The sequence below is a fragment of the Canis lupus genome, chromosome 7, assembly GCF_011100685.1.
Source record: "Canis lupus familiaris isolate Mischka breed German Shepherd chromosome 7, alternate assembly UU_Cfam_GSD_1.0, whole genome shotgun sequence".
NCBI classification, from domain to species: domain Eukaryota; kingdom Metazoa; phylum Chordata; class Mammalia; order Carnivora; family Canidae; genus Canis; species Canis lupus.
Genome location: NC_049228.1, coordinates 22,329,071 through 22,356,594, shown reverse-complemented (window position 1 = coordinate 22,356,594; position 27,524 = coordinate 22,329,071). Strand labels below are relative to the sequence as shown.

Genomic DNA, 27,524 nt, shown 5'->3' with positions numbered 1-27,524 from the left:
AAAAAAGATCTCAATCTTTACTCCACAAAGAAAAATAAAGAAATTAAGCTTGTATTTTATTTTTCCTTCAAAAATTCCAATGACTTGAATTCAAACCTATCAGTATATCTAGAAGAGCATTTGAAGTGTTGTAAATTTCATCACTCTTGCATTCAAATTGCCTTTGATGTAAAAATCTACATTTCTGTAGACAAACAGTAAATAATAAACCTCTCAATACTATAAATTAGTGAATTCTGCTACTGTGAGTTATAAGTGTAGAAGACCCTACTTTAAGATTGCAACCATTCATCCTCCCGTGTCTTGGATGGGTTGCCGCTCCATACAAATCTGTTTACTGTTAATCTAAGCAGCTCACCGTAGCAGAGAGTAGGAAGGAAAAGAAACAAATTTTAAAGTTTCTTCTCAAATGGGGAGATGGAGAGACATGTTAAAAAACATTAGGGCTATTTCCCATTAGGCAAAAGCTCACCTTTTGCAGAAAGGTAGAAAAATTATGCCCAGTTTTACATTGGAAGCCAATTAAAAAGTTGAGAAACTGCTATTCAAGCAACTCCACTGGGCTCTGACAGTGGATTGTAAGCACAGGACTACTTAATACAAAAGGTGGTGGCCTTGGACAAGGAGCTAAAACCACAGCATCTTCTGGATCTTATGGATGGCTTCACTTAGCAGTGGAACCTTCTTCTGGGATTCCCAGTTTGCATTTCAGTGAGGTCTTTCTAAGAAGAGCACTGGACATGTATCTTCATCCTCAGGTACCCCACATTGTTCATCAAGATGGTGGGTGCCATAACACACCAAGGAACATGGCTACAGAAATCTGAACACTGTAAGAATTCCCCAATTCTGTTTAGGTAAGAACACCTACTCAGGCAAATGTTTCTTTTTCTTTTTCTTTTTTTTAAGATTTTATTTATTTATTAATGAGAGATACAGAGAGAGAGAGAGCGGCAGAGACACAGGCAGAGGGAGAAGCAGGCTCCATGCAAGGAGCCCGACATGGGACTTGATCCCGGGTCTCCAGGATCATGCCCCAGGCTGAAGGTGGCGCTAAACCACTGAGCCACCGGGGCTGCCCCAGGCAAATGTTTCTTGATGAAGTTCACTCTCTTCTGCATTAAGCCTTGCCTGGGAAATCACTCAATTGGCAAGGCTATTCAAAAGACATTTACGTAGAAATCATAAAAGATTCTTCTGTACAAGCTAGGTTACTATACTTTCCCTATTCTAACCATTGTCAGGGCTTCTTTTAGCCAACCATGAAAAAGAGCAGATTTTTAAAAATGTTAAGGCACGAAATAGTAACTAACAGAAAGGTTTAATTGCTATATTGACTCGAGTTCGAGTGATGGATCCATCAATTGTTAGCTATGTGACCATGAACAAGTTATTTAACCTCTCTGATCCTTACTTTTCTCCACTGTTGGAATAAGTGGAAAGCCAGGAATTGACACCAGATCTGTCTTCAAAGCCTATTCTTTTAATCACCACACTGGACCGCTCTAGACAGTTTAAAAACAGCACCTTGCAGGTAGGAACGCACTACATCTTTGCAAGCTGATTGATTTATCTTCGGGAGTACCCTCTTCAATCAAGAGCCATGATGTTTAAAACTAAACACCAAGGCTCAAGAGAAACCGCTTTCTTCACTAAGTTTTACACATGCACAAGCTCAATAGTTGGATTTGAAACAGAGGAGCAGCCCTTTCAAATAGTAGTGAGTCTGATTAATCTGTTCACAGCACAGGAAACCACACTTCAGTGCAGAAGCTACCTTTCAGGTTAACCAATTGTGTCAACATCAAATATGCCTCCAAAGCAAGAATGTCTACTGTTTTGAAAGCTGAGATACAAAGTTTTTGTTGAGATAGGATGTTTCCATTGGCGAATTAGGAAGCTTTTCTATGTTCCTGAGATGGTAGTAGGCCTTTTAAGGAAAATTCCAAAGAGAAATAAACATTGCTAAGAGAGTAGTTCAGAATAGGTTGGGGAAGACACTGAAGAAGTAGAGCCCATGAACTTCCGTTTCAATTCCCACCATGAACTTTTGAGGTCATCAATTGTAACTTGTCAACTGCAGCTTTACCAGCTCCTAGAACATATCTTTCTACTTTGGACTGAAATCCAATGTAACACCTGTTAGCTAAATAGCCAATTCTGTAGTCTCCAGTTTAACTCGACCAGCTCTAATCATAATTCTTTCAGAACAAGTTCTGTTACCTTGTGGGTTTTGCTTTTATCAACCTGTACTCTCTGCTTGCAATTTGAGCAGACTTTCTTTTTCCATCGACTCTGTGTCTCCTGGATTGCAATCACTAAGACCCCCCCCCCAAAAAACACCTATGGTTGCATTTGTAGCCTCTTCTTTTTGGTCCACAGGTCTACGAATTTAAATATCTTAAACTAGAAATTGCCATTAATTTGGGATATTGTAAAGTTCTACAACACTTCTGAAAGCAGGTTTGGATTACCTGGCTTAGAGTTGTCAGATAAATACCATAAAGAAAAGGGAAAGATGACAACCTAGAGATGGCAGCCCTCTAAAAACATTTAAATTTAAAACATTTAAAAATTACATGTAGCCAAACAAAACACAACTGAAAGTTACATGTGGCCATTGCCAAACAATTTGCAAACTCACTGAAAACAGGAGCTATCCCCACCCCCTTCACTGCCCTGCAGGGTTATCCGCCAAGCAAAATCCACAGCACTGATGGCTGAGGTAGTTTCTGGAAATCAGGCTCCATGGCTTTCTTTGTCAAGTCAGCCCTCCACTGCCTGGCTTCTAAGTGGAGAACCATGCTCCACTCTACAGAGCCAGGCACTGTCCTGACCACTCTCCTACCACAGGCCAATCTCTGTACTGCATCATACACACACCATCCCATACTCACTCTCACCACCACCGACTGCTTATCTTTGTTGCATGCCTTCAAATGACTTCACTTCCCCTTTACCAAGCCAAATTGAATCCATCTTTAATTTCATTCATTTGTGTTTTGATTTTTTAAATCCATTCGAAGAACACAGGAGTGGGATTAACTTCTACGACTTGGGAGGATAGGGAAGGCTTACTAGACAGGTGATGTGTACAGGATATAGAAGGAAGACTAGAAGGCTGCCAAGTGGAGAAGGGGAAAGGAGCATTCTAGGTGGAGGAAACAGCATGTGCAAAGTCTTGAAAAACATCCTGAAAGGCTACGGCAGGCTTGCAGGGATATGAGGCTGGAGAAGTTGGCTGTAGTCAGAAGGATAAGGTACCTGTTTGCCTCACTGAAGTAAGAGGACTTGATCCTGGAGACAAAAGGAAACCAAAGGACCTGATTTGGGTCAAGGTCCATGTGAAGCCCATGGTATCCATGGAGTCTGCTCTCACCATATGCAACTAGTTCCTTCCTCAGTATTCCTACACCCCTTACCATCCCTACCACACACTCAAGGGTTACTACTTACAATTCTTCAAAGTATTTCAGTCTGTGTTTCCATGGACTAGAGAAAACCCAAGGGCAGGGGCCTTTTGTTTTTTTTAACTTCTCTATCCTAATGGTACCTACAAGTGCTGAGCAAGTCAATGATCAATAATTTCCCAGGAGTGGTAGGTTCATATTCCTCCAAGGGATGGCTTCAGCCAACTAAGCTCCAGAGGTAAGAGTAAGGAAAGCTCTAAACCAAAGTCACTACAGCCTTTACTACTGGCCATGAGTGACAGAAACCAAGACCACAGAACTTAACTTGGAGAGCAACTATATACACTTGGGTTGACCCTCCATGAACTTGGACTATCCCTTTCCACCTAGTTCTGCTCCCTCACCCAAGCTGATAGTGACTCCTATTCCCCCTGGAAATACTGGGTCAGAAGAGACAGGCAACAGTACATCTCTTCTTCTGAACATGCCCCCATTGACTGAAGGTGGTGGTGGCAAGGACACAATCAATGCATTTAGGAAATGCATCCGGCCCTGAAGTGAGAGTGTGTCTGTTCCTGTATGTAAATGCCAAGTTGCAGGAGGTTACCATAGCAACTCCAGCAGGGTGCTGCAGTGGGCAGCTTTGCACAGAGGTGCAGAAACCCCATTCTTTAACATCTGGTCTTTTGCTGTGCACACTGGATCCTAGTAGGCACATCACAGCTTTAGGCCCTGGCTTTGGGAGTCTGAAAAAAAGGAGGTGGGATTTTGAAGACCTGCTAGTCCAATTTCCCTTTCTTCATGCACCACACACAGCCCTCCTTGTACACAGTAAACACTGCATGTAAAACCCAAAACAGGCTCTTTAGAAACACATAATTCCCTATACTCATTCTTGTAAATTATGATGAACAGATTGTACTTGCACATCAGCATGACTTCCACACAAAATTTACATCCACTGAATAACCCAGCAATTGCACATTTTAATGAGCAGCATATCCACAGTGTCCCCATTCCCAGCCAGCCCCCAGTTTTTATTATGTTATTGGTCTGTTTTTAATGCAAAAATAAGTAATGCCATCAAGAGTGTAGGCTGGACTTAACACGGCCAACTAAGATGCACTCCAGGAACGGAATACCAACTTTTCAAAGGACCAGGGAATTGAAATTGCTTGTTCGTAGGGATTGGAGAGTAGGGGTTTACTCACCCACTTCTTAATGTTTTCAATGTGAAGAAATGTCTTGTGGATAAAGGGAGATGTTAGAGGACCTTCCACATGTGGTTCTAACCTATGGATAGCCATCAGGAAGCCATGTTCCTACAGAGTGAACTCCAGCTGGCAGGACATTCAATAGGTACAATAGCCTCCTCAACAGTTTCATGGTTTCTCAGTTTGGGGATCTAGAGAGTACCTCTGAATTGGGTCACCTTTGAATTCTCTCGTGGTCAACATAAGGATGATTTACAGCATCACTAAAGAAATAGACTGCATGGTGGGCATGCACAGCAGGGAGACAGAGACATCTGGGGGTGGGGGGAAGTGAGGGAAATTCTGGTGAACCAAGTCAAAGGAAGCTGTGCTGCTCTGCAAGAGGCTGGAGCAGGACCACAGTATGTTTGCAGCCTGGTAGTGACACAGAGAGGCAGATTAGAAGTGATGTAGAGGTTCCAGGACCTGAGGGAGTTTTGTGGCCTAAGAAAATTAATACAGGGGTACTGAGAGAGAAGTGTAAACAAAGGAAGGAAGGAAGGAAGGGGGAGCCTCTTCCCCCAGGGAGATAACTGTGTGCAGGAATGCCTATGCCTGCCTATGGTGGCGTAGGGGACAAAGATACCAACATCGACACACTACAGTTGGGTGATTTCTTTATCTAAGGAACTGTGATGGGACCTGGGCATGTGGAGGTGTCTGGATGAGGACATTGTTGCATGCAGGCGGGAAGGTGGGACTGGCCAGGATGGACAGCAGGGGTAGAGAAAACTTGAGTGCGGTGCAGGAAGGCCCGAGAGAGTGTCAGTAACCTGGTGACAGATAAAAGAGCCCCCTCGGAGAGTGCACGCTACAGATCCAGCCGGTGCAATGTGGCCTGCACACCCCGGCCGCGGGGAGGGCGGGGTGGAGACCTGTTTAGGCCCCCGGGAGACGCCGTGGGAGTGGGTGTCCAGGGGGTGTGAGGCATGTGGCCAGGGAGTGGGGAGAGGAGCTCGTGGGAGTCGAGCCGGTAGCAGACAAGCGCTCCGTCAAGGTGCTCCCGAAGGAAAGCGGGGAGGTCAAGGCCCCGGAACGGTTTCGGAGAGGCTTCTGCAACCCGCCCCTGTGAGGGAGGGCCGCGGCGAGGTGGAAGGCCCAGCGCCCACGGCGGATCTGGGGAGAAGTCGGGGCAGCGGGCGCCGGCCGGCAGGTGGGTGCGCAGGGCGGGCCGGGCGCGGGGCGGGTCCGCGGAGGTCGGCGTGGGGGAGGGGAGGCCGGCGGCGAGTGGGTGTGTGGAGCCCGCCGGGGAGGGGCTGGGGGGCCGCCGGGCCGCCTCGACCTCCCCCGGGACTCACCCAGCACGAAGTAGGGCAGCTCCGTGTTTTCCAGGTCGTCCACCACGACCATTTCTCCCGGGAAGTCGTTGCGCACCGAGAAGAGGAGCTTGGGCTCGGAGGCCGAGGGGCTGTGCATGATGCTCAGGTCGTTCTCGCGCAGGAAGGGCAGCGCCGACACCGTGATGCTCTTGAGCTTGCACTCCAGCTCCTTGGACGCGTCCACGTCGCCGGCGGCCGTGGCCAGCACCGCTGCCGGCGCCCAGCAGCAGGCGATCAGGGCGCACAGCCCGGCTAAAGCCATCTTGAGCCCCGGCCGCCTTCCTCCGGCGCCGCGAAGGTGGGGGAGGCGGCGAGCGGGCGGGAGCGAGCGAGCGCGGGAGGCGGGGGAGGCTGCGGAGGGACGTGGAGCCCGGAGAGCCCCGCTCCGCCGAGCCAGACGCCGCGCGCACGGCGCGGGGCTTGCGCGCTGCTTCCCGGAGCGCCCGCGGTCTTTGTTCCTCGCAGCTGCTCGGCTGGGGAAGGGAAGGGGGGGAAGGAGGAGAGAAGGGAAGGAAGGACGTCGGAGGAGAGAGGAAGGGAGCTGAGGATTCTAGGGAATCAGGTCAGCCCCCAGCAGGCTGCCGGCGCTGCCGCCTTTCTCCTCCTTCGCCTCCCCTGGCCAGAGCACGCTCTTGGCTGGGAACTACCTGCACAGCATTTTTTGAAAAATCGGTCTTTGCGATGCAAGATCTTCCCCCACGCATCACCATCCAGATGGCTTGGGAAGGGCACACAGGCACACACACCTTAAAAGGCGCTTCCTGAGAGCAGGTGCGGGGGGGGGGGGGGGTCCTCTCTAGATGCAAATGAGCCCCCTCTCCCCCGGATATTTTGTGGATTGGGTGACCCCATTCTTGCCCTTTTTTTACCCACTAATTTTGCATTCGTGTGTTGGAGAAACGGGTGCGGAGAAAAATGGATGTATATATATTTTTACGCAGCACTAACTTTGCAGAAATATTTAGAGGAAATATGTGGCTTCTAGATATAGTTAGCTCAAGAGGTAGTTGTGAACAACAAAACAAAGGCAATGCACTGTGCACAGTGAAGCAGGAGGTCAGAAGTTTTATTGGCAACTTTTTTCAGTTCTTTGTTTCATTTCTGTGACAAATGTTATCTATGGTAACCAATATAAAGTTGATATGGGGAGTGCTACAATTAATTTAAAAAAAAAGTAGAACCAGCTAAAAGAAATCTGGAGCCTTTAGTTATAGAGAATCCCGTCAATATAACAGAGCTGGAAGAAAATGTGTGTGTGGGGGGGGGGGGGGGCAACCTGAAGTGTCTAAGCACCGCTAACAAATTGGAAATAAATGAAAGAGTATCCTTGGATATGGGCCAAGTCAGTACCAGCCCCATCAGAAGTAGAACACATAGATAACAAAAATAACCCCATATAAATTTTATTTCCACTAGTGCTGGGCAGTGTTGCCTCAACAAAAGGATGACAATATGCAATAAACCATGGTAGAAAAGTGGTTTGTGTGTGCTGGAATCTGATGTTTTACTGAACTTTCTCTCCCGTGATAACCAATAACTTATTTTAAAAGTTTGCCTTCCAACATCATTTATTCAATGCTGATTTAAATACTAGGTGCTGTAAGTCTCATATAGGTAGTTGCTACTCTCTAGGAATTTAATGCACCACACTTTCCAAGGAGGATTTTCCATTTTAGAAACCATTTCATTCTCATGGTACCTGGTGTTAATTTACTGGTATATATGTCCTTTAAAGGGAAAGTCCATATATTGCCATATATTTCACAAGGTTACTCAAGTCCATGGATGAGAATAGAGAAGATGAGCCATATTTAAGGGCTGAAAGACCTGTTAAATATGAAAAGAAGAACAAAAATACTTCATTACAAGTTGTGTTTTGAATCTGCTGTGCCTGAGAACTAATCCAGAGGTAGATTACACACCCCCTGCAAAAAAGATTTATTAGCTGATGACCTTCCTAAAATTCATTCTTATTTTCATTTCTTCCTTAGGAGGTACCGAGGAAGAGAAAGACCCCAGGAAATCTTTTTTTTTCCTACTCTCCCTAGCTTAAAAAGCAGTATTAAACTCAGTTATGCAGAGTTTACCATTGAAAGGTTAGAGTAGATGCCAGGAAAACACACTTAATCGTAGAATGCAAGAAATGGCACGTGACTAACCAGATCATCTATTAGTCCAATCTTTCAGATGGATTTAACAGATGATGAAATTAAGTCCAGTGAAATAGTGAGGTGATTTACCCAAGATCAATCTGCCAAGAAGGGGTAGAGCTAAGACAGCAAATAAGACTTCTTTGTCTAATGGCCTTTCCACTACACAGACTACCTTTAGGTGCATCCATGGATTATCCTCAGACTTTATGGATCACATTCATTCATCCAGTAAACATTTGGATACCTACCATATGCTGGGCATTAGGTTAGGCATGGACAGGAAAAATGCTCCTGCTTTTGAGTAGTGTATAATCTGCAATTACTTTGAAATCTTTGATCTTCTAAAGTGTTGAGTCGTTTTAGAAAACCCAAGCGAACCATTTGGGGCTGATATTCCAATAAATCAATATCTAGTATTCTTTACCTATCTGTAGTCATCTTTGCATGCTTTCCTATACACATTTACAAGGAAAAAAAGAATAGATTTAATGGTCACTGAAAAATGTATATTGAATTGGAAATAGTTGAAAGTTGATGTCTCAAGTCTTTATAGACCTCTTTCTCTATGGGAACCTCAGACAAAAGAACTGTACAAATAAAAAGACGTCACATATTGCCAGGGCACAGGAGTCCTGTAAACATAGATATAATGTCTCATGGCCTCCTCTCAGGGAATTAAAAAGGGGCAGCCTGGGTGGCTCAGCGGTTTAGTGCTGCCTTTAGCCCAGGGCATGATCCTGGAGACCCTGGATCGAGTCCCACGTTGGGCTCTCTGCATGGAGCCTGCTTCTCCCTCTGCCTGTGTCTCTGCCTCTCTCTGTGTGTCTCTCATGAATAAATAAATAAAATATTTTTTAAAAAAAGGAAGAAGAGGGAAAGGTTGAAGTTCACAGAAGCTAGAGCATCTGTACTGTGTGATGTTTTGCATTTAAATGGAACCGGGATAAATTTGTATGCATCCCAACCATTACCTTTGGTATAGGCAACCTGATGCAGTGAAACAACAGGTTTGGGTTCAAGTCTCAACTCTTTAATTGGCTTATTTGGAAATGAGATTTTAAAAAATATTTTATTTATTTATTCATGAGAGACATACAGAGAGAGGCAGAGACACAGGCAGAGGGAGAAGCAGGCTCCATGCAGGGAATCCAATGCGGAACTCGATCCCAGGACTCCAGGATCACGACCTGAGCCAAAGGCATGCATTCAACTGCCAAGCCACCCAGGCTTCCCTGGAAATGAGATTAGGGAATTTTTTATTTTAATTTTTTTTTTTTTCGAGAGAGAGCTTACACTTGGAGGGGCAATGGGAGAAGAGGGAGAGAGAATCTTAAGCAGGCTCTACACACAGGGTGGAGCCCCACGTGGGGCTCAATCTCAGGACTCTCAGATCATGACCTGGGCCAAAATCAAGAGTCAGACACTCAGCTCACTGAGCTACCCAGGCACCCTGAGATTAGGCCATTCTTATCTTCAGTATCCATATCAGTGAAATGGAGTCTGTGATCTCTGCCCACCCCATGGGCCACAGATAGGTGCTAGTACTTATATTCACTGAGATGCTATCGAATGGCAGGTTCTGTTATCTCTAATTTATCCCCTCTCTCCTGACAATACAGATACACATTCCAATCAAATTCAAGCCCATTTCCCATTTCCAGTCCTCCCATGCCCTTCTGTCCACGTGGGATGCATTGATCTGTGTTTTCCAGGTTGTCCGGTTGACACAGACCAGTCTCCAACCTCATCTACATGGTGGGTCCCTCTATCACATCCTTGTCTTATAGCCCCCCTCACAGAGCACTTATATACACGCACACTCCACTTTGCACTCCAAGGGCCACCTCTTAACACTATGTCTTGCATTTGAGATTCTTAATTTGTAGAATAGAAATGATTATACATACTTTTTAGAGCAGTTGTGAGAAGAAAGTGAGACTATGTATGGAAAAGATTGGACATATTTTAGGCATTGGTTTGTGTTCAGTAATGATAGCCTTTGACATCATCCCTTTATTCAATTATTTCAGATAGGAAGTAGGCTTCAGAATCTCCTTCGTGAGATTGCCTCCCTTGTAGTAGCCAAAAGCAAATTAAGTAATTTAAACTCCTTGGTGTATACCAAGGATAAATACTGCATGTGTTCACCAAAAGAAATATGTAAGAATGTCCATAGCAGGTTTACTTTGAATAGACCAAAAAAAAAAAATCCAAAAATTCATCACTAGGAAAATCTATAAATGATTTGTAGTCACACAATGGAATACTACATAGCAATAAAAAAACATGCAGCCACATGGATGAACCTCACAGACAGACAAAATGATAAGCAAAAGAAAACAGACACAAAAGTGTGTTTATGCTCAGCTTCTATTTATGCAATTCAAGAACAGGTAACATTAATCTTTGATGATGGAAGTCAGAATAGCAGCTATCTCTGGAGAGTAGGGAATTTGGACTGAGAAAAGCAGATGAGCTTCTGGGGAGCTGGAAATGATGTAGACAGTGATTACATGGAGGCATATACAGGCAAAAATTCATCAAACTATACACTTGTGGAATTTTTCATGTGTATTATACCTCATTAATTTTTTTTTTAACATGGCTGAGAACTCCATACCTACAGTATGGAGAAGGAAGGTCAAATCTGCATAATAAGATACAGAGGAGGTGAAAGTGATGGATGGGTGGGGCTAAGGGTGTGTGTGTGTGAGAAGTGGTTCTAATTTTTTCTCATTCATTCAGAACATCTGGCTCCTTCATGCTTTTTTAGCTAATCTTGATGCATACTACTTAGGGTATTCATTAAACTTCTGCTTTCTTTTATTTTTTCCAGGTTTTTTTTTTTTTTTTACAAAATAATAATTTTTTATTTTGCTCTCCATTCAAGAAAGCTAAATCAAAACACTGCTCTCCTTTTCTATGTATTTCTTCTCCCCATATTTTCTCCCACCACACAACTGGGTGTGAACTCCCCAAATTCCTTTGCCAACTCCAGCACCTAGCTCTTCTGTTGAATTGGATTTTTCTTCAACTATTACTCTCCGGTGCTCTTGCCCAAATTGAGTGTAGTATGTTAGTTAGCTGGACGCAATTCAGCTGTGCAACCTCATTAGGACATCAAGAATATATTTCACACTCTTTGATCCAAAGTTAATAATTTTTTGCTTACTCTTCCCCCCTCCACCCCCCCCCCCCCCCCCAATTCACAGGCTCAGCAACAGCATCTGCTTCACAGAAACAAGGCTGGTCCTGTTCTGATTTCTCTAGTCTTCCCTTAAAAACCAAACGGAGAGCACCAGTCCTCTTCCTGACACACACCAAAGCAAAAAGAGACACACAGAAAGACAGCACCAAAGGCAAAACAATTCCCTTTTTTGGAAGCAGGACATTTTTTCCCTTTAATCTCTCCCCAGAAACCCGAAGTTCTCTGTGCGTTTGTCTTCCCAATCCTGGTTTTGGGGACAGAACGTTTCTTGATTTAGCTGTTCAGAGTCTCTCTCTCTCTCTCTCTTTCTCTCTTCTTACTGAGTTCCTGCTATCTTTTTCCTCTCCCTCCTGTATCTCTGGGGTGTGTGGCGTGTGTGTGTGTGTGTGTGTGTGTGTGTGTGTGTGTGTGTGTACACGCGCGCGCGCACTGTGAGATAAGTATTCCTCACTTGGGGGCTCATTTCTAATTAAGCAATTCGAGACCAAGAGGCTAAAATGCACAAAACAACCGAATAAAACCTCAAATTAGAAGGAAAATGGCTCAAATGGGTCCCTATCTCGGGGAGTTCTAGTTAAGCAAGCAAACAAAATGGTCTGGGACAAACGATTATTGTAACTCGGGAAGATTAGAAGAAAATGTAATTAGCTCCCAGCTTCCTCCTGTTCATCAGCCTTCTCACACCCTCCAAGTCCCCGGCGGTGGATTTATCCCCGGCTGCGTAAGCCACACCAGAAAGTCCCTGCTGCAAAGCCGGGAGGGTTAACCGAGCCGGTACCCCAGCCTGCCGGCGAGCCCAGGGAGACAGCCGGGGGGACCCGGGCCCGCCCCTGCCCAGCCGCCCAGCCAATGGGCGCCCGCGGGGAGTGTGGCGCTGCGTCCCATTGGCCGCCAACCTACGTGCATAAGAAAGAAAGAGAGAGGCTGGCAGGGCAGCATTGTTATCTTAAGACACTCATCTGGTGTCTGAGTCTGCAGGTGACACTGCTTAGGTGCGGAGCGCCGAGTCGGAGCGGGGACGCGCCGGGCTGCAGCGCTGGGACGGGATCCGCCTGCCTCGGAAGCTGCTGGCGGCTGCTCCGGCCGCGCCTCCGCTGAGCTCCGAGGTTCCCGGGGGCACCTGCCCGGGGACGTGCACCTGCCGGGCGCTGCGAGCTCGGGGGCAGGTCTGCAGGCGGCCGCGGGAGCAGCGAAGCCGGAGGAGCTGTCCTCGCCCAAGTGCCAGGCAGTAATTTGGGAGAGAGACAGAGGGAGGGAGGGAGAGAGGGCGGGTGAGTCTCTTTGGAGTTGGAAGGAAAGCAGGATCTTGGGTTTCTCTTCCGCGGAGGGACGGGGGACTCCCCCGCCGGGGGTTTGCACTTTGCTCCCGTCTCTCCCGCGTGCGCCCCGGCCTGGCGCCGAGGCCCCACTTGGAGCATGCTTTGGGTGACGGGGACCCTCGCGGCTCCGCGGGAAGGCAGCAGGCAAGTGGTCTAGCGGCGGCGGCGGCGGCAGCCAAGCCCGGAGCGAGAGAATTTGAAAAGAGACATCCGCTCCCTCTCACCGGCTGAGGGGGAGGCATTCGCGTTCCCCCAAATGAGAAAGAGCCACAAGAAACCATGAAGTAAAAACTTTGGAAAGCTGCCACTGGAGATGTTGCACAAAAACCTGGAATGTTTTAGGAGTCTCCTCCCAGTCGGTGGAGGTTTGGGGAGCAGCTGATACGGCAAGGAGGGCTCTTGCAAGGATTCAAGGTAACGGGGCAGGGTTGGGGTGAGATTTCCCTCTCCCGCTCTCGTCGTCCTTTGGGGTGTCCCTTGGGAAGGGGCTCATTTCGTTCCCCCCCCCCTCCCGCCCCTCCCAACCCTCCTGCTCAGGTGCCTGGCAGTTGCAGGCAGAGGGAAATGAGCCCACCTCTTAGCTCCTGTCTTGTGGAGCTGAGCAGGGGACTTTGGGGTTTGGCTGGCGAGAGATCCCCTGTTACTGCCTGCCGGGGTTGCATGGTTGTCACACGGCTTGGGCACTCTGCCTGGCCTATATATTGCTTTTGCCTGGTGTAAGTCCTCAAAGTTAGTGCAACTCCCATTAGCTTCAGAAAAATCCAATCGGGCTGGGTAATTGCAGAAGATGACGAGGACTTCTGTCTGCTTGGGCGGCTGCTGGCCAGAACTGGAGGTGCTTTGCTCTGTTTGGGAAGGGCCCCAAAGAGCTGAGGGTGTGATACAGGATACATTCCTATTTACGTGTCCATAGAGCTGCGTTCGCCTGCTCCAGGAGCTCCGTGGCATCTCTGTAGAGGCCTGTCTCTTTCTCCCAGGCACATGCAGCCAAGAAAAAATTTCTGGAGAGTGGACCCTGTAGGTTGCAAATAGGCTCCCCAGGGTGATTGGCCCCATTGATTGAGTTGAGCTTGGCAGCATGCTGGAGACACCGGGGAGAACCGGGCTGTGCTGGAAGGAGGGGCATGCTGAGATTCTACAGCAATCCCTCTCCCTGGTTCTGTGATCATCTGGGTCCACGGTCTGATGCTGCCTATGGGGTGTGTGTGTGTGTGTGTGTGTGTGTGCCTGTGCTCACAGCTGTATGCAGGAAGCAGGCTGCCGACCAAGGGACCATGCAGGTGCGGCTCCCTGCCTAGGCTCCTGGAGTGTTCCTTCCTAGTAGGAACATGAACTTGGGAGCTGTTGTTCCAGCCCAGAGGAGTCTTCTCCTTACCCAGCCGTCCCTCTGCATGGTACATATTTATCCAGGGTATATAGACCTAAGCCAAATATTAACTAATAATCAAGCTAATGCACTGTAACATGATTGAACAGACCCCTCTGTAAAGAACCGTGTGTGTGCTCTTCCTAGCCCTGGGAGCCGGGTGCCCTGAGCAGGAACAAATGTTTTCTTAAAAGGATGGCAATTATAACAAGCGATGCTTATGGCTGGATAATCTGGGCCTTATTCAGCAGGAATAATGATATGTCAGCGTCAACCAATCAGGAGGATAAAAGGTTTATTATAAGTATTTCTGCCACTGTCCTTCGCTAGACATGTGTCTGCAGAAGGGACACTCTTTCTAACCGTGTTCTCTAGAATACATATAATGCCCGTATTCATCAAGCAGCTAAAATATTTTACAGAATCCCCTGGGGGGCAGTCTGATGACATCAGGCAATGGCAAAGTGCTGCTGGAGTTTGTGTGTTTCCCCCCCTTGGTTTCACAGTTGTGTGTGTGTGTGTGTGTGTTGTTTAAAGCAGGACCCTCTGGAGTTCCCTCTCACTCACAGTAAGTTGCTTTGAAGCCCTTGGGACATGACCAGGCAAGGCTGCCACAGTGATCCTGAAATCTTATCAATATCATAGCTGCTGCTTACTCTGGGAAAGGATGCATGCTTTGCTTTTTTGAGAAAGGATGTGATCTGAGGAGGCGCAGAGCACAGATACTGTGAAATGTTTGAGGGAAAGGAAGCAAATGTCAGACTGTAGTCTTCTCGGCTGGGGAGCGCCTGGATCTAAAGGGTTTGACAGCTGGGCAGCAGCCCTGGAGAAGACAGAAGCATCCTTGACTCTTTCTTTTCCCTCCTCTCCAAAAATGGGTCTGGCTTTGTCTCCCAGAATGGAGTGATGTGCACTGCAGTGTGGGCACCAGGAAGGAGGAGAGGAAGGAAGGACTGGGGAGGGAGGAGAGATCCTGCTCTGCCAGCACTGGGCCAGGCTCAAGGATGGGGGCAGATCATCCTCTGGGTGTTCCCTTCTGGCCTACTAACAGGTTGTTTACTGAGCAAGGCCAGAGGGCAGAGAACATCCCTGCGTCATCAACTCCTTCTGACCGCCTTTCCCCAGGCACAGGCTGGCCACCGGGGAGCACCACATAAGAAAGATCCCTTCTGAGATGGTGCTCCAGAATCCCTCCCCAGCTCACAAACAAGAGGTAATCTGGAGGGACTTGAGACAGCTGCGTGGGCACTTTCTGCTGACTGGGATGGCTTAGTGTCGAGGTTTCCTGGTTTGTGTTTTGTTTTCCCCACCGCTCAGTGTATTTTTGGCGATTCAACTCTTTCTCTTAAATAAGAAGACCTTATATACATTTTGTAATGGCATCCTTTTCCAATGGGCTGAGAACATTTCAGGGAGCTCATCTAATTAATCCTCTCACAGCTTATTGTCTCATTTGTCTTTGATTACCCTAAGAAGTGGCACTGGAATGGTTTTAGGCTCCTTCTTGGAAAAGAGAGGACAGAGAACCTTGGGAAGATGAGCTGCTGTAGCTGGGGTCTCATGGAGTGGGGTGTGGGGCTCAGCACTCCTGGACCAACCCCAGACTCCACCAACTTCTCCAAAGGAATGGTTTCATCTTAGTAACCAAGATGTCATTGAATTGTTCTGTGCTTTACAGGATTGAGAGGTTGTAGTGACGTAGAGCTTTTCCTCTGGCCCGGACCCGAAGGCATGGGGGATAAAAGTCTTAGAAGACCTTGCCTTTGCCCTCAGTGATCTTACAGTCTAGTTAGGAAAAGAGGTTTACATCTAAGAAAAAGAGAAATGACAATATACAGTCTCAACAGCAGTTCAATACAAGAGATTCACAAGGCTGACCTAATTAATCCACGATTGATTTGTTCAGATAACAAGAGCTATCAGTATTCTAAGGAGGGAGAATTTGAGTTCCACCATGGGGAATGGGGTGGGATTTGTTTGGAGAGGAAGAATTGGAGAAAGGATTCCGGCTGACAGAGATGCCAACTGCAGCATCCTTGATGATGCTGGAAATTTCAAGGCTTGCATGTTTCCTTGGGGTTTACCCTGGGTCACTTCTCCCCTCGAATCCTGGAATTACCATACACCTGGGTTAATCATTTGAGGCCTATATTGGCCTAGAGGAAGCTACTGTTCAGCCATGGACATCTCATTAGGCATTGAAATTTACCTAGCCTCCCACTCACCCTCAGGTCTAATCCATATATTATGAGAGAAATAGTGCTCAAGGTCAAGGAGCTTATCAACATTGTATCAAACATTTTGGAGGAAGCTATTGGGGAAAATCAGGCAGATTTCAAGAGGACGTGAGAAAATCTTCTCATATTTTAGAATCAGAATCTCCTAAGAGAGTCTTGATTTCTCTCCATTTCCAGTTTCCCTGCCCACATGTCCCTATTGGGGTTTAGCTGGAACCAGCAAAACACGGAAGCCCTTAGGCATTTAGCATTGAGCAGAAGATTTTCAATCTTAAGATTCTTGAGCATGCCCATGTATATAACCTCTTGCCTTCCCTCCTCTTTCCCTTTTAATAAAACATATGCTGTAGCCGTCACAAAGGAGGAGGCCACAAAAAGCAGGAGGGTGGGGCACGGTACTGCCTGCAGCTGTACCATGGGGGTACTGTGGCTGCTCAGCTGAGCAGGAGATGGGAGAGGCAGGCCGCCAGCCCGGCCAGCTTCAAGGAAGGGCCATGGGCTACAAACCCCCAGGAGATGGCTGTGACTGCTCAGCCACACAATTTGTTCCAGGAGGGAGCCCTCTGTCCTAGAGAAAAAGCCCAGGTAAACCATAGGTTCTGTGAGAGAATAACCACACCATTCATCGGTCTTCACTTGATTTGAGACCTCTGTTCACCTGCATGTCACTTGTTGCTTGGGTGGCCCTGTTCCAACATGGCGGCTGTTCCTGTCTGGCACTGAAAGTAAAATGATTTGCCTAAAGTCACACCCTAATTGCTCTGGGTCAAGAGGAATATCCCCACAATCCAGTTTGATCCCTTAGTCCTAAGAGTTCACTCTGGGGATGATGGTCCTAAGGGACATTTCCTTTTTGCCAAGAATACTCCCTCAGGCCTCCTTGTTGCCTTTGTTTTCTGTGTTAAACAAAAATGCAGCTGGACAGTGGGGCCGATGCCTTCCTTTTTTCCTGCTTAGAAGTATCCACTGCCACGTCCAGGCCCACGGGTATGTGGTGAGTAGCTGTGGGTTAAAGCCTTTTCCCTTTGGGGGTGAAGAGAGGCCACTCAGTTATGCTTCCCACTGGGGGCTGCAATGGATGGGCATCATCTGGTCAATTAGGATATAGGTTGATCTCTTTTCAAATCTTTACTCTGTCATGCAGATGGAGATAAAATTGAATAACATCACTACAGCATGGAATCTTCAACATTCAGTTCTACTATTCCTTTCCTTGGAACCCACCTGGAATGCAAATATGTCTGGAATGCAGGGTTGAGCAAAGGAGTGGGGAATTTGATACCTCACGGGAGTGCACTTTAATCTCCACTGTCCTCCCAGCACAGTAGCCACCCACCACAAGTGACTCTTGAGTGCTTGAAATGCAGATCTAAGTATAAAATGAACACTGTATTTTGAAAACTTTGTTGAAAAGAAAGACTGCAAAACATTTCATCAATAATTTTTAATATTGGTTATGTGCTACAATGGTAATATTCTGGATATTTTGGGTTAAGTAAAATATATTAAGATTAGTTTCACTCCATTCTTTTTATGTTTTTGTGTGGCTATCAGGACAGTTGAAATTATATTTGTGACTCATGTTGTGTTTCTTCTGGACAGTGCTGGTCCAGGGGCTGTAGAGTTGTGACAGGTAATGTAGACAAAGGGCAGAGACATGAGATAAGAGAAGCTAGAGACCTGAAGAGAAAGAACATGGAGGGAGTGATGGGAAGCAGCCCAGAGAGCCTCTGGGTATGTATTTCTGGAATCTAATGTCAAGGAGGGCACACATAGATTACTTTGATTTACATTTGAGGAGCACCTCATCCACTGTGACTCAGCCCGCTCAAAGCATTTACAGAGCATTCCAACTCTTGGTTCACATGCAAACAATCTGCAAATGAGAGCCCTGGTCATTTTATCTTAATATTTTAAAAAATATTTTATTTATTTATTCATGAGGGACACCGAAAAGGAGAGACATAGGCAGAGGGAGAAGCAGACTCCATGCAGGGAGCCCGACTTGATCCCAGGACTCCAGGATCACGCCCTGAGCTGAAGGCAGACACTTAACCGCTGAGCCACCCAGGCACCCCTTTTCCTAATATTTTTGAGTTTCTGGTTGACAGTGGAATTAAACGATGAGATTATCTTTAGGGTTTCACTCTAAAATGTGAGGACAGAGCAGTTGAGACCAGCTAGGTATGTTTGATTTTCAAATCCCTTTCTTCCTTCTCATGTCTACCACGTTATCATCTTTCCTTGTGAGAGTTTTCCTTCAAACCAGACATGTTGCTAGTGTGGTGGGGAGAAAGAAAAGTCACTGCTCTGTGCTAAAGATTCTTTTGTGGACCTATCGGTAAGAAGAATGGGGGGAGGGCATGATGATTGAATTTGGTTTAATAATTACAGATTTGAACATTATCATTCACTCACTATTATTATCTTATTCATTGCAATGCGGTTTGGCCACAACTTGAACTCCTCATAATTGCTCAGCATATTAGAGTTTACAAAATGTTTTACAAGCTTTCTCTCACCTGATTCTCATCAGAGCCCTGTGGGGTGGTTATTATTTCCACTCAAAGTTTTCCATGATCTGCCCCCAAATTATCTACACGACTTTCTTTTCTTTTCTTTTTAAATGATTTTACTTATTTATTCACAAGAGACAGAGACAGAGAGAGAGAGGCAGAGACACAGGCAGAGGGAGAAGCAGGCTCCATGCAGGGAGCCCGATGTGGGATTCGATCCCAGTACTCCAGGATCACACCCTGGGCCAAAGGCAGGTGCCAAACCGCTGAGCCACCCAGGTGTCCCTCCATGACTTTATTTTCTAATCCTTTTCTTGTAAGCATTTCTTTCTGTCTTTCTGCTTACTCAAACTGGTCTACTTACTGTTCTCCATTGTTAACTATGTAAAGTAGGACATATTACCTCTCTGAGCCTCAGCTTCCTCATCTAGAAAATAAAAAGTAATAATGCCCCATCTCTCAAAGTGTTGTTCTGAATGTTAGACGAGATAAACTATATAAGGTTCCAAACACAGTTCCAGTCACATGGGAGATGCTCAATAAAGGTCAACATCCTTTCCTACCAAAGCTCTTCACTTTGATATGCCAAGATTAAAATGTCCAAAGGTAAACTCATTGTTTACCAGTTTTACACATAAAATGATTCCCCTCCCTAAATTCTCTGCTTTGATTAAAGGCTCACCCAAACCCCCAGTGGTGTAATTAAGAAATATAGGCTGTCTTGGGCTCCACTTTCTCTCACCCAGTCCCCGCAAGGCCTGGTGAAGTCTACCTCTTCAGGGTTTCACAAAGCCAGCCTTTCCCCACCCAACACACACTCCCAACCCCTCCCCCCACCCCCTCCAACACACACTTCCAACCCCTTCCCCCCGCCCCCCACTGCCACTTCTACTCTTTCATCAGGCAGGTGCTCAGCCCTCTCACCTGGATTGTCCCAGCGCTCCTGTCTCTTTGTTTCCTCTCTTAAAGCCTAGCCCATCTGGGATCCTCCCTGCAGCTAGGGCAATCCTTCAAAATGGTAAACTCAAAAATGCTTCTCCACTTATTGTAATTCTCCAATGACTCCCCACTACTGTCAGAATAAAACCCAGACATCTCAGCATGACAAACAGGAGACCCTTCATCAGCCCCTGTAGCAGCCTCCCCAGACCTCTGTTCATGTCCCCCTTTGCACTCCAGCTGTCTGAAACAATGGACAGCTCCCTCCATGCTCTGGGCTGTTAGGTGTGAAGTGTTGTTTCCTCTTCCCTGTCCTGCTTCTCCAGGGTTACAGACCTTTAAGCCTCTGTAAAGATGATCCCCTCTGTGAACACTTCCCTGAGACTCTAAGAAGGAATTAATTGCCTCCTCCTCTGTACTCCTACACACCTCACTCAGACTCTGTTTTTGCACTGTACCAACAACCTGTAATGATTTGTTTATGGCTATCTCCAGCACTCAAAGGTAGGGTTGGGATTGGGCTTCAAAGACATGGTTCTCAGGAAATACATATTCAGTGTATTATTAGCTGTATGTGCCAGGTACTCTCCTTAGGCACTGGGGATTCAGCCGTGAACAACAGATAAAAACTCTGCCATCAAGTTGCTTACATTCTAGAGGGAAGATAGGGTGATAATCATAATAATGATTATTATTAAGATTGCTGATAATAACTAACAGTTTAATAGCACCTATGTGTCAGGCTTTGCTGAAGGCTTGACATACATTAACTCATTTACTTCACCTAATGATCCTATAATTCCCTTTTTAATAAATCCTACAGTCCCATTTTATAGATGATGACTTGGAGGCCCAGTGAGGTTATGCAGCCTATCCACACAGTTAGTAAATGGGGTAGCTGGTATTCTAACTCAGGTTAGGTTCTGAACTGATATTACTGATTACTATGGGATCCAGAAAAAAATAAACATGGAAGCAAATTAATGAGATCGTTTTAGGTGCTGGTAATGAAGATTATTAAAATAGAGTATTCTGGGGTAGCCCAGGTGGCTCAGCGGTTTAGCGCCGCCTTTAGCCCAGGGCCTGATCCTGGAGACCCAGGATCAAGTCCCGCGTCGGGCTCCCTGCATGGAGCCTGCTTCTCCCTCTGCCTGTGTCTCTGCCTCTCTCTCTCTGTCTCTCCCTCTCTCTGTGTGTGTCTCTTGTGAATAAATAAAATCTTTTTTAAAAAGAGTATTCTCTCTTTTTTGTCTCAGAGAGAGAGAGAGAGAGAGAGAGGCAGAGACACAGGCAGAGGGAGAAGCAGGCTCCCTGCACAGAGCCTGATGTGGGACTCAATCCCAGGATAGGATCACACCCTGAGCGGAAGGCAGGAGCTCAACTGCTGAACCACTCAGGTGTCCCAAAATAAAGAGTATTCTAAGAGAGTGAGCGCGAGTGAGGTGGTGGTCAGGTAAGGTCTCTTCGAGGAGGGAACATTTAAATTGAGACCTGATTGTCAAATGAGGAAGGTAGAAATCCCAGGATAGGGACAAATCTGAGAGAAGAGAAATTGTATGCTGTATGTAACCCAGGCTCCAGCTGCTGTGATGTCCCCTGCTGGTGGTAGACAATCCTGAGTGATCTCAGAGAGCAACAGATTGTCCAAATGTGCCCCAAATCCTCTGTCATCAGTCCACTTGTCCCCTCTGTTCTTTTGGTTTAAGACCTATCTCACAAGACATCTGGTTTGCTGCTCTCCAGAAAGGTAGAAGGTACAGGGACATACACACACGTGCCCGCGCACACGCAGCCCTGCTCTGCTGAACCACTTTATTTCACTTCTCTCCTGTGAATGACGAGTCACTCAGAGCCTCAGTGAAGTGACAGGCAAAGGCACAGAAAAAGGCTGGAGACAACCCAGAGACAGGAGCAAAAGGGGAAAAGAAAATTATTTTCTAACAAGACGAAAAGTGACTTGGACCGGAGGGACAAAAGGGAATTTGATCAGGGAGGGGCCTGAGGAGTAGGGGGTACTCTGTTTTCTCACCTGGGGGGTAGTTTGTGCTATGATTTTTCATATGTATGTATATCCCTATACATGTAAACACACTTATATACATGAACACATTCACACCTCCATATTCACACACAACACACCACATATATGCATACACATACATGTGTATCTTCTTTATGAATATTTCTCTTTGGGCAGCCCCAGTGGCTCAGCGGTTTGGTGCTGCCTTCAGCCCAGGGCCTGGTCCTGGAGCCCCGGGATCGAGTCCCATGTCAGGCTCCCTGCACGGAGCCTGCTTCTCCCTCTGCTTGTGTCTCTGCCTCTCTCTCTCTGTATGTCTCTCATGAATAAATAAATAAAATCTTTAAAAAAATATTTCTCATAATAAGACTAAAAAAATGGATGGGACAAGTTCATACCTATTTAATATACATCCAGAGCCTACTTTATGATAAACATTCTACTAGGCTTGTTTTCACTTATATTGTCGCATTTAATTTTTATTTCAGCCTTTATGAGTAAGTATCATTCCTGTTTACAGACTGAAATTAAGGAAGACGAAGCACAGAGGTTGCCATTGAGACCCAGGGTTCTTGCTCCCCACACTATCCTGTACCTTCCGTGCAGGAGAGCTCTAAGAGTCAGCAAGGTGGGGAGAAAAGGCCCCCAATTCCTGGGTCAGACAGACTTGGGCTTCAGTCTAATCTTGGTCACTCACTAGCTGTGTGAGCTTAGGTCCCTTATATAACCTCTCTGAGCCTCAGTATCCCCATCTAGTACAATGGCGACGATAAACCCCTTTTCTTACACAAACATCATGATGATTCAAGATAATGATTGACAAGTGTCCACAAAGTGCCTGCCACACAGTGAGCATTCAAAAAATGACAGCTACGGTGTCTGCATCCCGAAGTATTATTAAAGCTCATCAGACATCCACTCTCATGGAGAACAGTGATGGCATTTAGCTGCGGTCAGTGAGAGTCGGCTAGTAGCTCCAGTACGTGCCGATAGATACCCAGTGAGTCAGGAGCTTCCTGGCAATAGTACCATATGCCAGGCACCGTGCTAAATGCTTTCCAGGCACTGTCTCATTTAATCATCTAACAAGCCTCTGAGAAGGTTTGTTCTCATCTGTTTGCAGAGGAGGAAATTGAGGTTCAGAGAGATGAAACAGGTAATCCAGGGTTATACATCCTGGAAATGGCCCAGCGTAGATTCGAACCCAGGTCTGTCAGATTCCAGAGCTCAGGGTCTTCACCTTTGGGCTTTGCAAAGTTGACACTGTCTTAGGTCATGTCCCGGGAAAAGGGCACCTTTGTTTCAAGGTGAGGGTAACTGCTCCAGGGCCTGGGCTCAGTCAGTCAGGAGTCAGATGGAAGCGCTGTTGAGCCTTCAGGGGATTTGTGGGGCAGGCCAAGGGAGTTCATGTGTGTTCAAAAATGCTGCCAGGTTTCAAGTAGCAATGCCTTACACGTAGTGGGCATTTTGTATGTGTGGGCTGAATCTTTCGAGTACCTCTGTTTCTGGATAGAGGTATTCTTCATTTTTAAAAGAGCAGGTTTTTTTTTAAAAGATTTTATTTAGGGATCCCTGGGTGGCGCAGTGGTTTAGCGCCTGCCTTTGGCCCAGGGCGCGATCCTGGAGACCCGGGATCGAATCCCACGTCGGGTTCCCGGTGCATGGAGCCTGCTTCTCCCTTTGCCTGTGTCTCTGCCTCTCTTCGTCTCTCTCTGACTATCATAAATAAATAAAAAAATTTAAAAAAAAAGATTTTATTTATTTATTCATGACAAACACACACACACACACACAGAGGCAGAGACACAGGCAGAGTGAAAAGCAGGCTCCATGCAGGGAGCCTGATGTGGGACTTGATCCTGGGACCCCAGGATCACGCCCTGGGCCAAAGGCAGACGCTAAAACTGCTGAGCCACCCAGGGATCCCCCAAAGAGCAGGTTTTAAAGCATGTAAAATGAGTTGAGTGTCTATAGGTTTAGAGGAAGTTTTCTCTGATTTATTTATTTATTTAAAAACATTTTATTTATTTATTCACAATAAACAGAGAGAGAGAGAGAGAGAAATGCAGAGACACAGGCAGAGGGAGAAGCTGGCTCCATGCCAGGAGCCTGACGTGGGACTCGATCCCAGGACTCCAGGATCACACCCTGGGCCAAAGGCAGGTGCTGAACCGCTAAGCCACCCAGGGATCCCCTTCCCTGATTTACACAAGGATATATTAGCAGTGGTTTTTAACCTTTAAAAAAGGAGTAGAAGGGGTGCCTGGGTGGCTCAGTTAGTTAAGTGTCTGCTTTCAGCTCAGGTCATGATCCTGGAGTCCCAGGACTGAGTAGGAGGCATTGGGCTCCCTACTCAGTGGGAAGTCTGCTTCTCCCTCTCCCTCTCCCTTTGCCCTCCCCCCCAACTCTCTTTGTAAATAAATAAATAAATAAATAAATAAATAAATAAATAAATTCTTCAAATAAATAAACAAGACTCTAATCAAATAAACCCTTACCTAGAACCCCATTATATGAAACAGATAAAAGCAGACCTGCCTACTTGGAGCAGGCCTGGGGACCTGGAGCTCCCTCACTGTCACTCTTCCTTTCTCAACCACAAGTGGTCCCTGAGGCACCTCCTTGGAATCTAAAGTCTGTTCAAAGCACTGAAAACCACCATACTACAGAATTCCTTTAAAAAGCAAGACTTTTGATTCATTTAAAATAATAGGTGACATATTGAAATTGATTTTAAAATATGAGACTCTCACCAGTCCCAACAGACCTGTGAATTCCAGTGAGCCTGGGACAAATGACTGTTGCCATTCTTATTCTGCATTGCAGATGCATGAAAGTCAGTGTGTGTGAATAAAATGCCTGCTCTGTGTCAGGCACAGTACTAGATACTGTATTGCTGACTACCAGAGCATAGTTAATTTTGAAAAATTCCTACAAAGTAGATATTATTTCCATTTTGAAGATGAGAAAAATTAACTACAGACAGGTTCAGTCAATTATCCAAGATCTCACAGGTAGTGCGTAGTTGAGTTGGGCTTCAAACCCAAGTCATAGAATGGATTAGAAAGCCAGATTATTGCCAGCAACCCCTGCAGCCTCTTCGAGCATGGATTAAGAGTAATACTGCCTCTCTATCTCAATTTTTTTTTTTTACTTTTTCCAATACTCCTCAGTTGTGAGATTTTATGGAAAACCTCTCTCTGGACCCTCTGGCCTTCAATAACTCTGCTTTCATAGTGTACTGAGGTCTCCCGGGACCCAAGCTGTGGTCCTTCCTCACAAGCCCTTTCCTTCCTCATCCCCAGCCTCAGGGAGTGTCTGGCCATCGGGTCGGGCCCTAGTGGCAGGGGGGACCTTGATGATTAGGAGGGCTCTGCTCCCTACCTCCCTGGCAGGCCTCCTGCAGCTTGGGGAGCACCAGGCTGCTGGGCTGAGGGGGTGTGGGGATTCCTGCTCAGCTGTAGGCTGGGAGCCTGGAGCTGGGGCTTACTGGAAGAGCGTGGGGTGGGGGCTGTGGAAGGAAGGCCTTGGAATACCCTTGAGGTATGGGAACGCTTAGGCGCTCAGTAAGGAAAGCGGGGGCAGTTAATTTCTGCCTCCCCCTCACTGATGTTCAGCCATTTAGAATGAACTATAAATAAGCCATCAGGCAGCAGCAAGGGGAGGTGGGTGAGCACTGTTCCGGTGGGGCGTGGGGGATGGGGTCCCGGGGCTCCCGGCACGCGCCTCTTTCCCCATCCGCAATCTTTGTCCTTTGGGATCTGAGCCCTGCGGGATAACGGAGCAAGGTCAGCATCCTCCCGAAGCCTCGGGGCACTGGGGACCCCTAGAGGCAAAAGGCTGCATTACAGGCCCCCGGCCACGGAGGCGCAGGCAGGGGCTCCGGCCCTCGCTCCCACCACCGGCCGGGAAGGACAGTCCCGCAGCCTCCAAAGGGGCGAAGGCGGGCGTGTGTCGGGGTGAGGTGGGGAGGCGGTGGTAGCAGCTGCCCGGTGCCCCCGCGCCGTCCCCCTGCCCCCCTTCTCCCCTTGAACGCCAGCGCCTCCTGCTGACGGCTCCTCCCAGCCCCTGCAGCAACCGGCCAGCCCTCCCCGCAACTCCCCACCACCTCCATCAATCAGAATAGTAGTACCTTTCCCTCGCGGCCCTTCACACCTCCCAGTCACCTGATCGACTAATTTGTACTGAAGTATTAATGACTAATAATGATTGAATGTGCCTGCCCTCTCAATTAACACTTGAGCACTTAGAGAGACAAATTCACATATTTTAACCCAAGTAGGAGACTTGTGTTTTTCCCTTTGGAGGATGGAAACCGTAGGCCCCTCAAAAGGCATCCTACAGACAGCTGCCTATTCGGTACCTATGCTCTGTTGCCCCTGCTCTTAGCAATGCTGGGGGCATTGTGCAGGCGCTCAAGCAGAATTTCCCAAAGAAGGCCTGCTATCATCCACAATCCTTAAAAGCAGTGCTTTGTGCTGGTGGGCGGGCACACATAGGAGATCCTGTCTCTCCTGCCTCCTCTCGCACAGCCAAGGGGGTGGGGGGGAGCTGTATAGCCCAGTCCACAACAACACCCCTATAATCTTCAATACAAGGAGAAGTCTGGCATGCAGGAGTTGACACACATGCCCACCGATGTCTCACTATTATGTCTAAGGGGCTTTCACTCTCACATGACATGATCTAGTTTTCAAGAGAACAGACTCGAGGATGATTCACTTGGGTTCGCACGTTTGGCGGGCTCTGCTCTGTACTAGCTGTGCAACTGTGCCAAATGACCCACACGAACCTCAGTTTATACACCTGTAAAATGGATATAGTAAAACTCATGTCACGGGATTGTTTTGAGTCTGAAATGAAATAATGGAGGATTAGCACTTCCTATAATGTCTGGTGTATTCAGAGTGCTCAGTAAATGACAGCTCTTTTTCTTAATCATCTTATTTTTATTTTTATTATTTTTGCCCTATCTCAAACATTCGGGGCAGGGCAGTCATACAAACACCATATTTATTATTTAGAAGCTGGTGAAGCAATCCAGCCTCCTAGGTGTGGTTGGTTTGGTAACGAACTAGATTTCTTTCCAGGTGACAGCACTGCATGGGGTTTTTGAGGTGGGGTTTTTTTGTTTTTTTTGTTTTTGTTTTTTGGTTTTTTTTTTTTTACTCTGCTTGGTTTCTTTAAATGTATCTCACAAATGCAGTGAGCAAAATGGATTTGGCAGTGACTTAAAAAGACTTAATGCATTTTGAAAAGAAAAAAAAAGCCACAACAAAAACTGGTTTGTTTCTGTGATATATGGTTCATGTGATATGACAAAAATCCATTTTTATGCTTAGGAAAATTGGCTAATTTTAAAACAGTTGACACATGCCATATGCATATAGAGCAATGATAGATTTTGCTCAGGGAAACAGCAGAACACAGGGCCAGTGATATCTCTGTTAGGGCTTTAGTTGCTTAAATCCTTATTTGGTAGCAGCCCTGTTCCACACAGGAGAGTGAAATGACAAATAGACTCCCTGTGGCCTCAGGTGCTAGAGTCAGATATTTTATCATAAAAGATACCAACCACCATGCTTAGAACACATACACTGTGTTTTCATGAAATGAGCAGGAACAGACTTAGGAATTTACCTATATAGCAAGCTTTATGTGCGAGAAAACAAACAGCTTATAAAGGTATTATTTGGACAAAAGACAAGAACAGTGCAAAGGACACAGAGTTGCTTGGCCACCCTGATTTGGTGAGCTTTGCCTGGTCATTTCTCCTGCTGCACA

The 27,524-nt window shown here is 46.6% G+C and overlaps 2 protein-coding genes across 3 annotated transcripts in view; one reads left to right on the top strand and one right to left on the bottom strand.

The window, feature by feature from the left end:
• The window catches only part of ASTN1 (astrotactin 1), a 296,944-nt gene extending 290,646 nt beyond the window's left edge, over positions 1-6,298 (bottom strand). For both annotated transcript variants that reach the window (XM_038542419.1, XM_038542420.1), the window contains exon 1: positions 5,962-6,298. In XM_038542419.1, coding sequence (XP_038398347.1) covers positions 5,962-6,244 — 283 coding nt within the window. In that variant the 5' untranslated portion in view covers positions 6,245-6,298. The remainder of the gene's footprint in view (positions 1-5,961) is intronic.
• Positions 6,299-12,276: 5,978 nt separating this feature from the next.
• The window catches only part of BRINP2 (BMP/retinoic acid inducible neural specific 2), a 108,777-nt gene continuing 93,529 nt past the window's right edge, over positions 12,277-27,524 (top strand). Inside the window, exon 1 of the mRNA XM_038542418.1 lies at positions 12,277-13,076. The gene's annotated coding sequence lies outside the window, so the exon portion shown is untranslated. The remainder of the gene's footprint in view (positions 13,077-27,524) is intronic.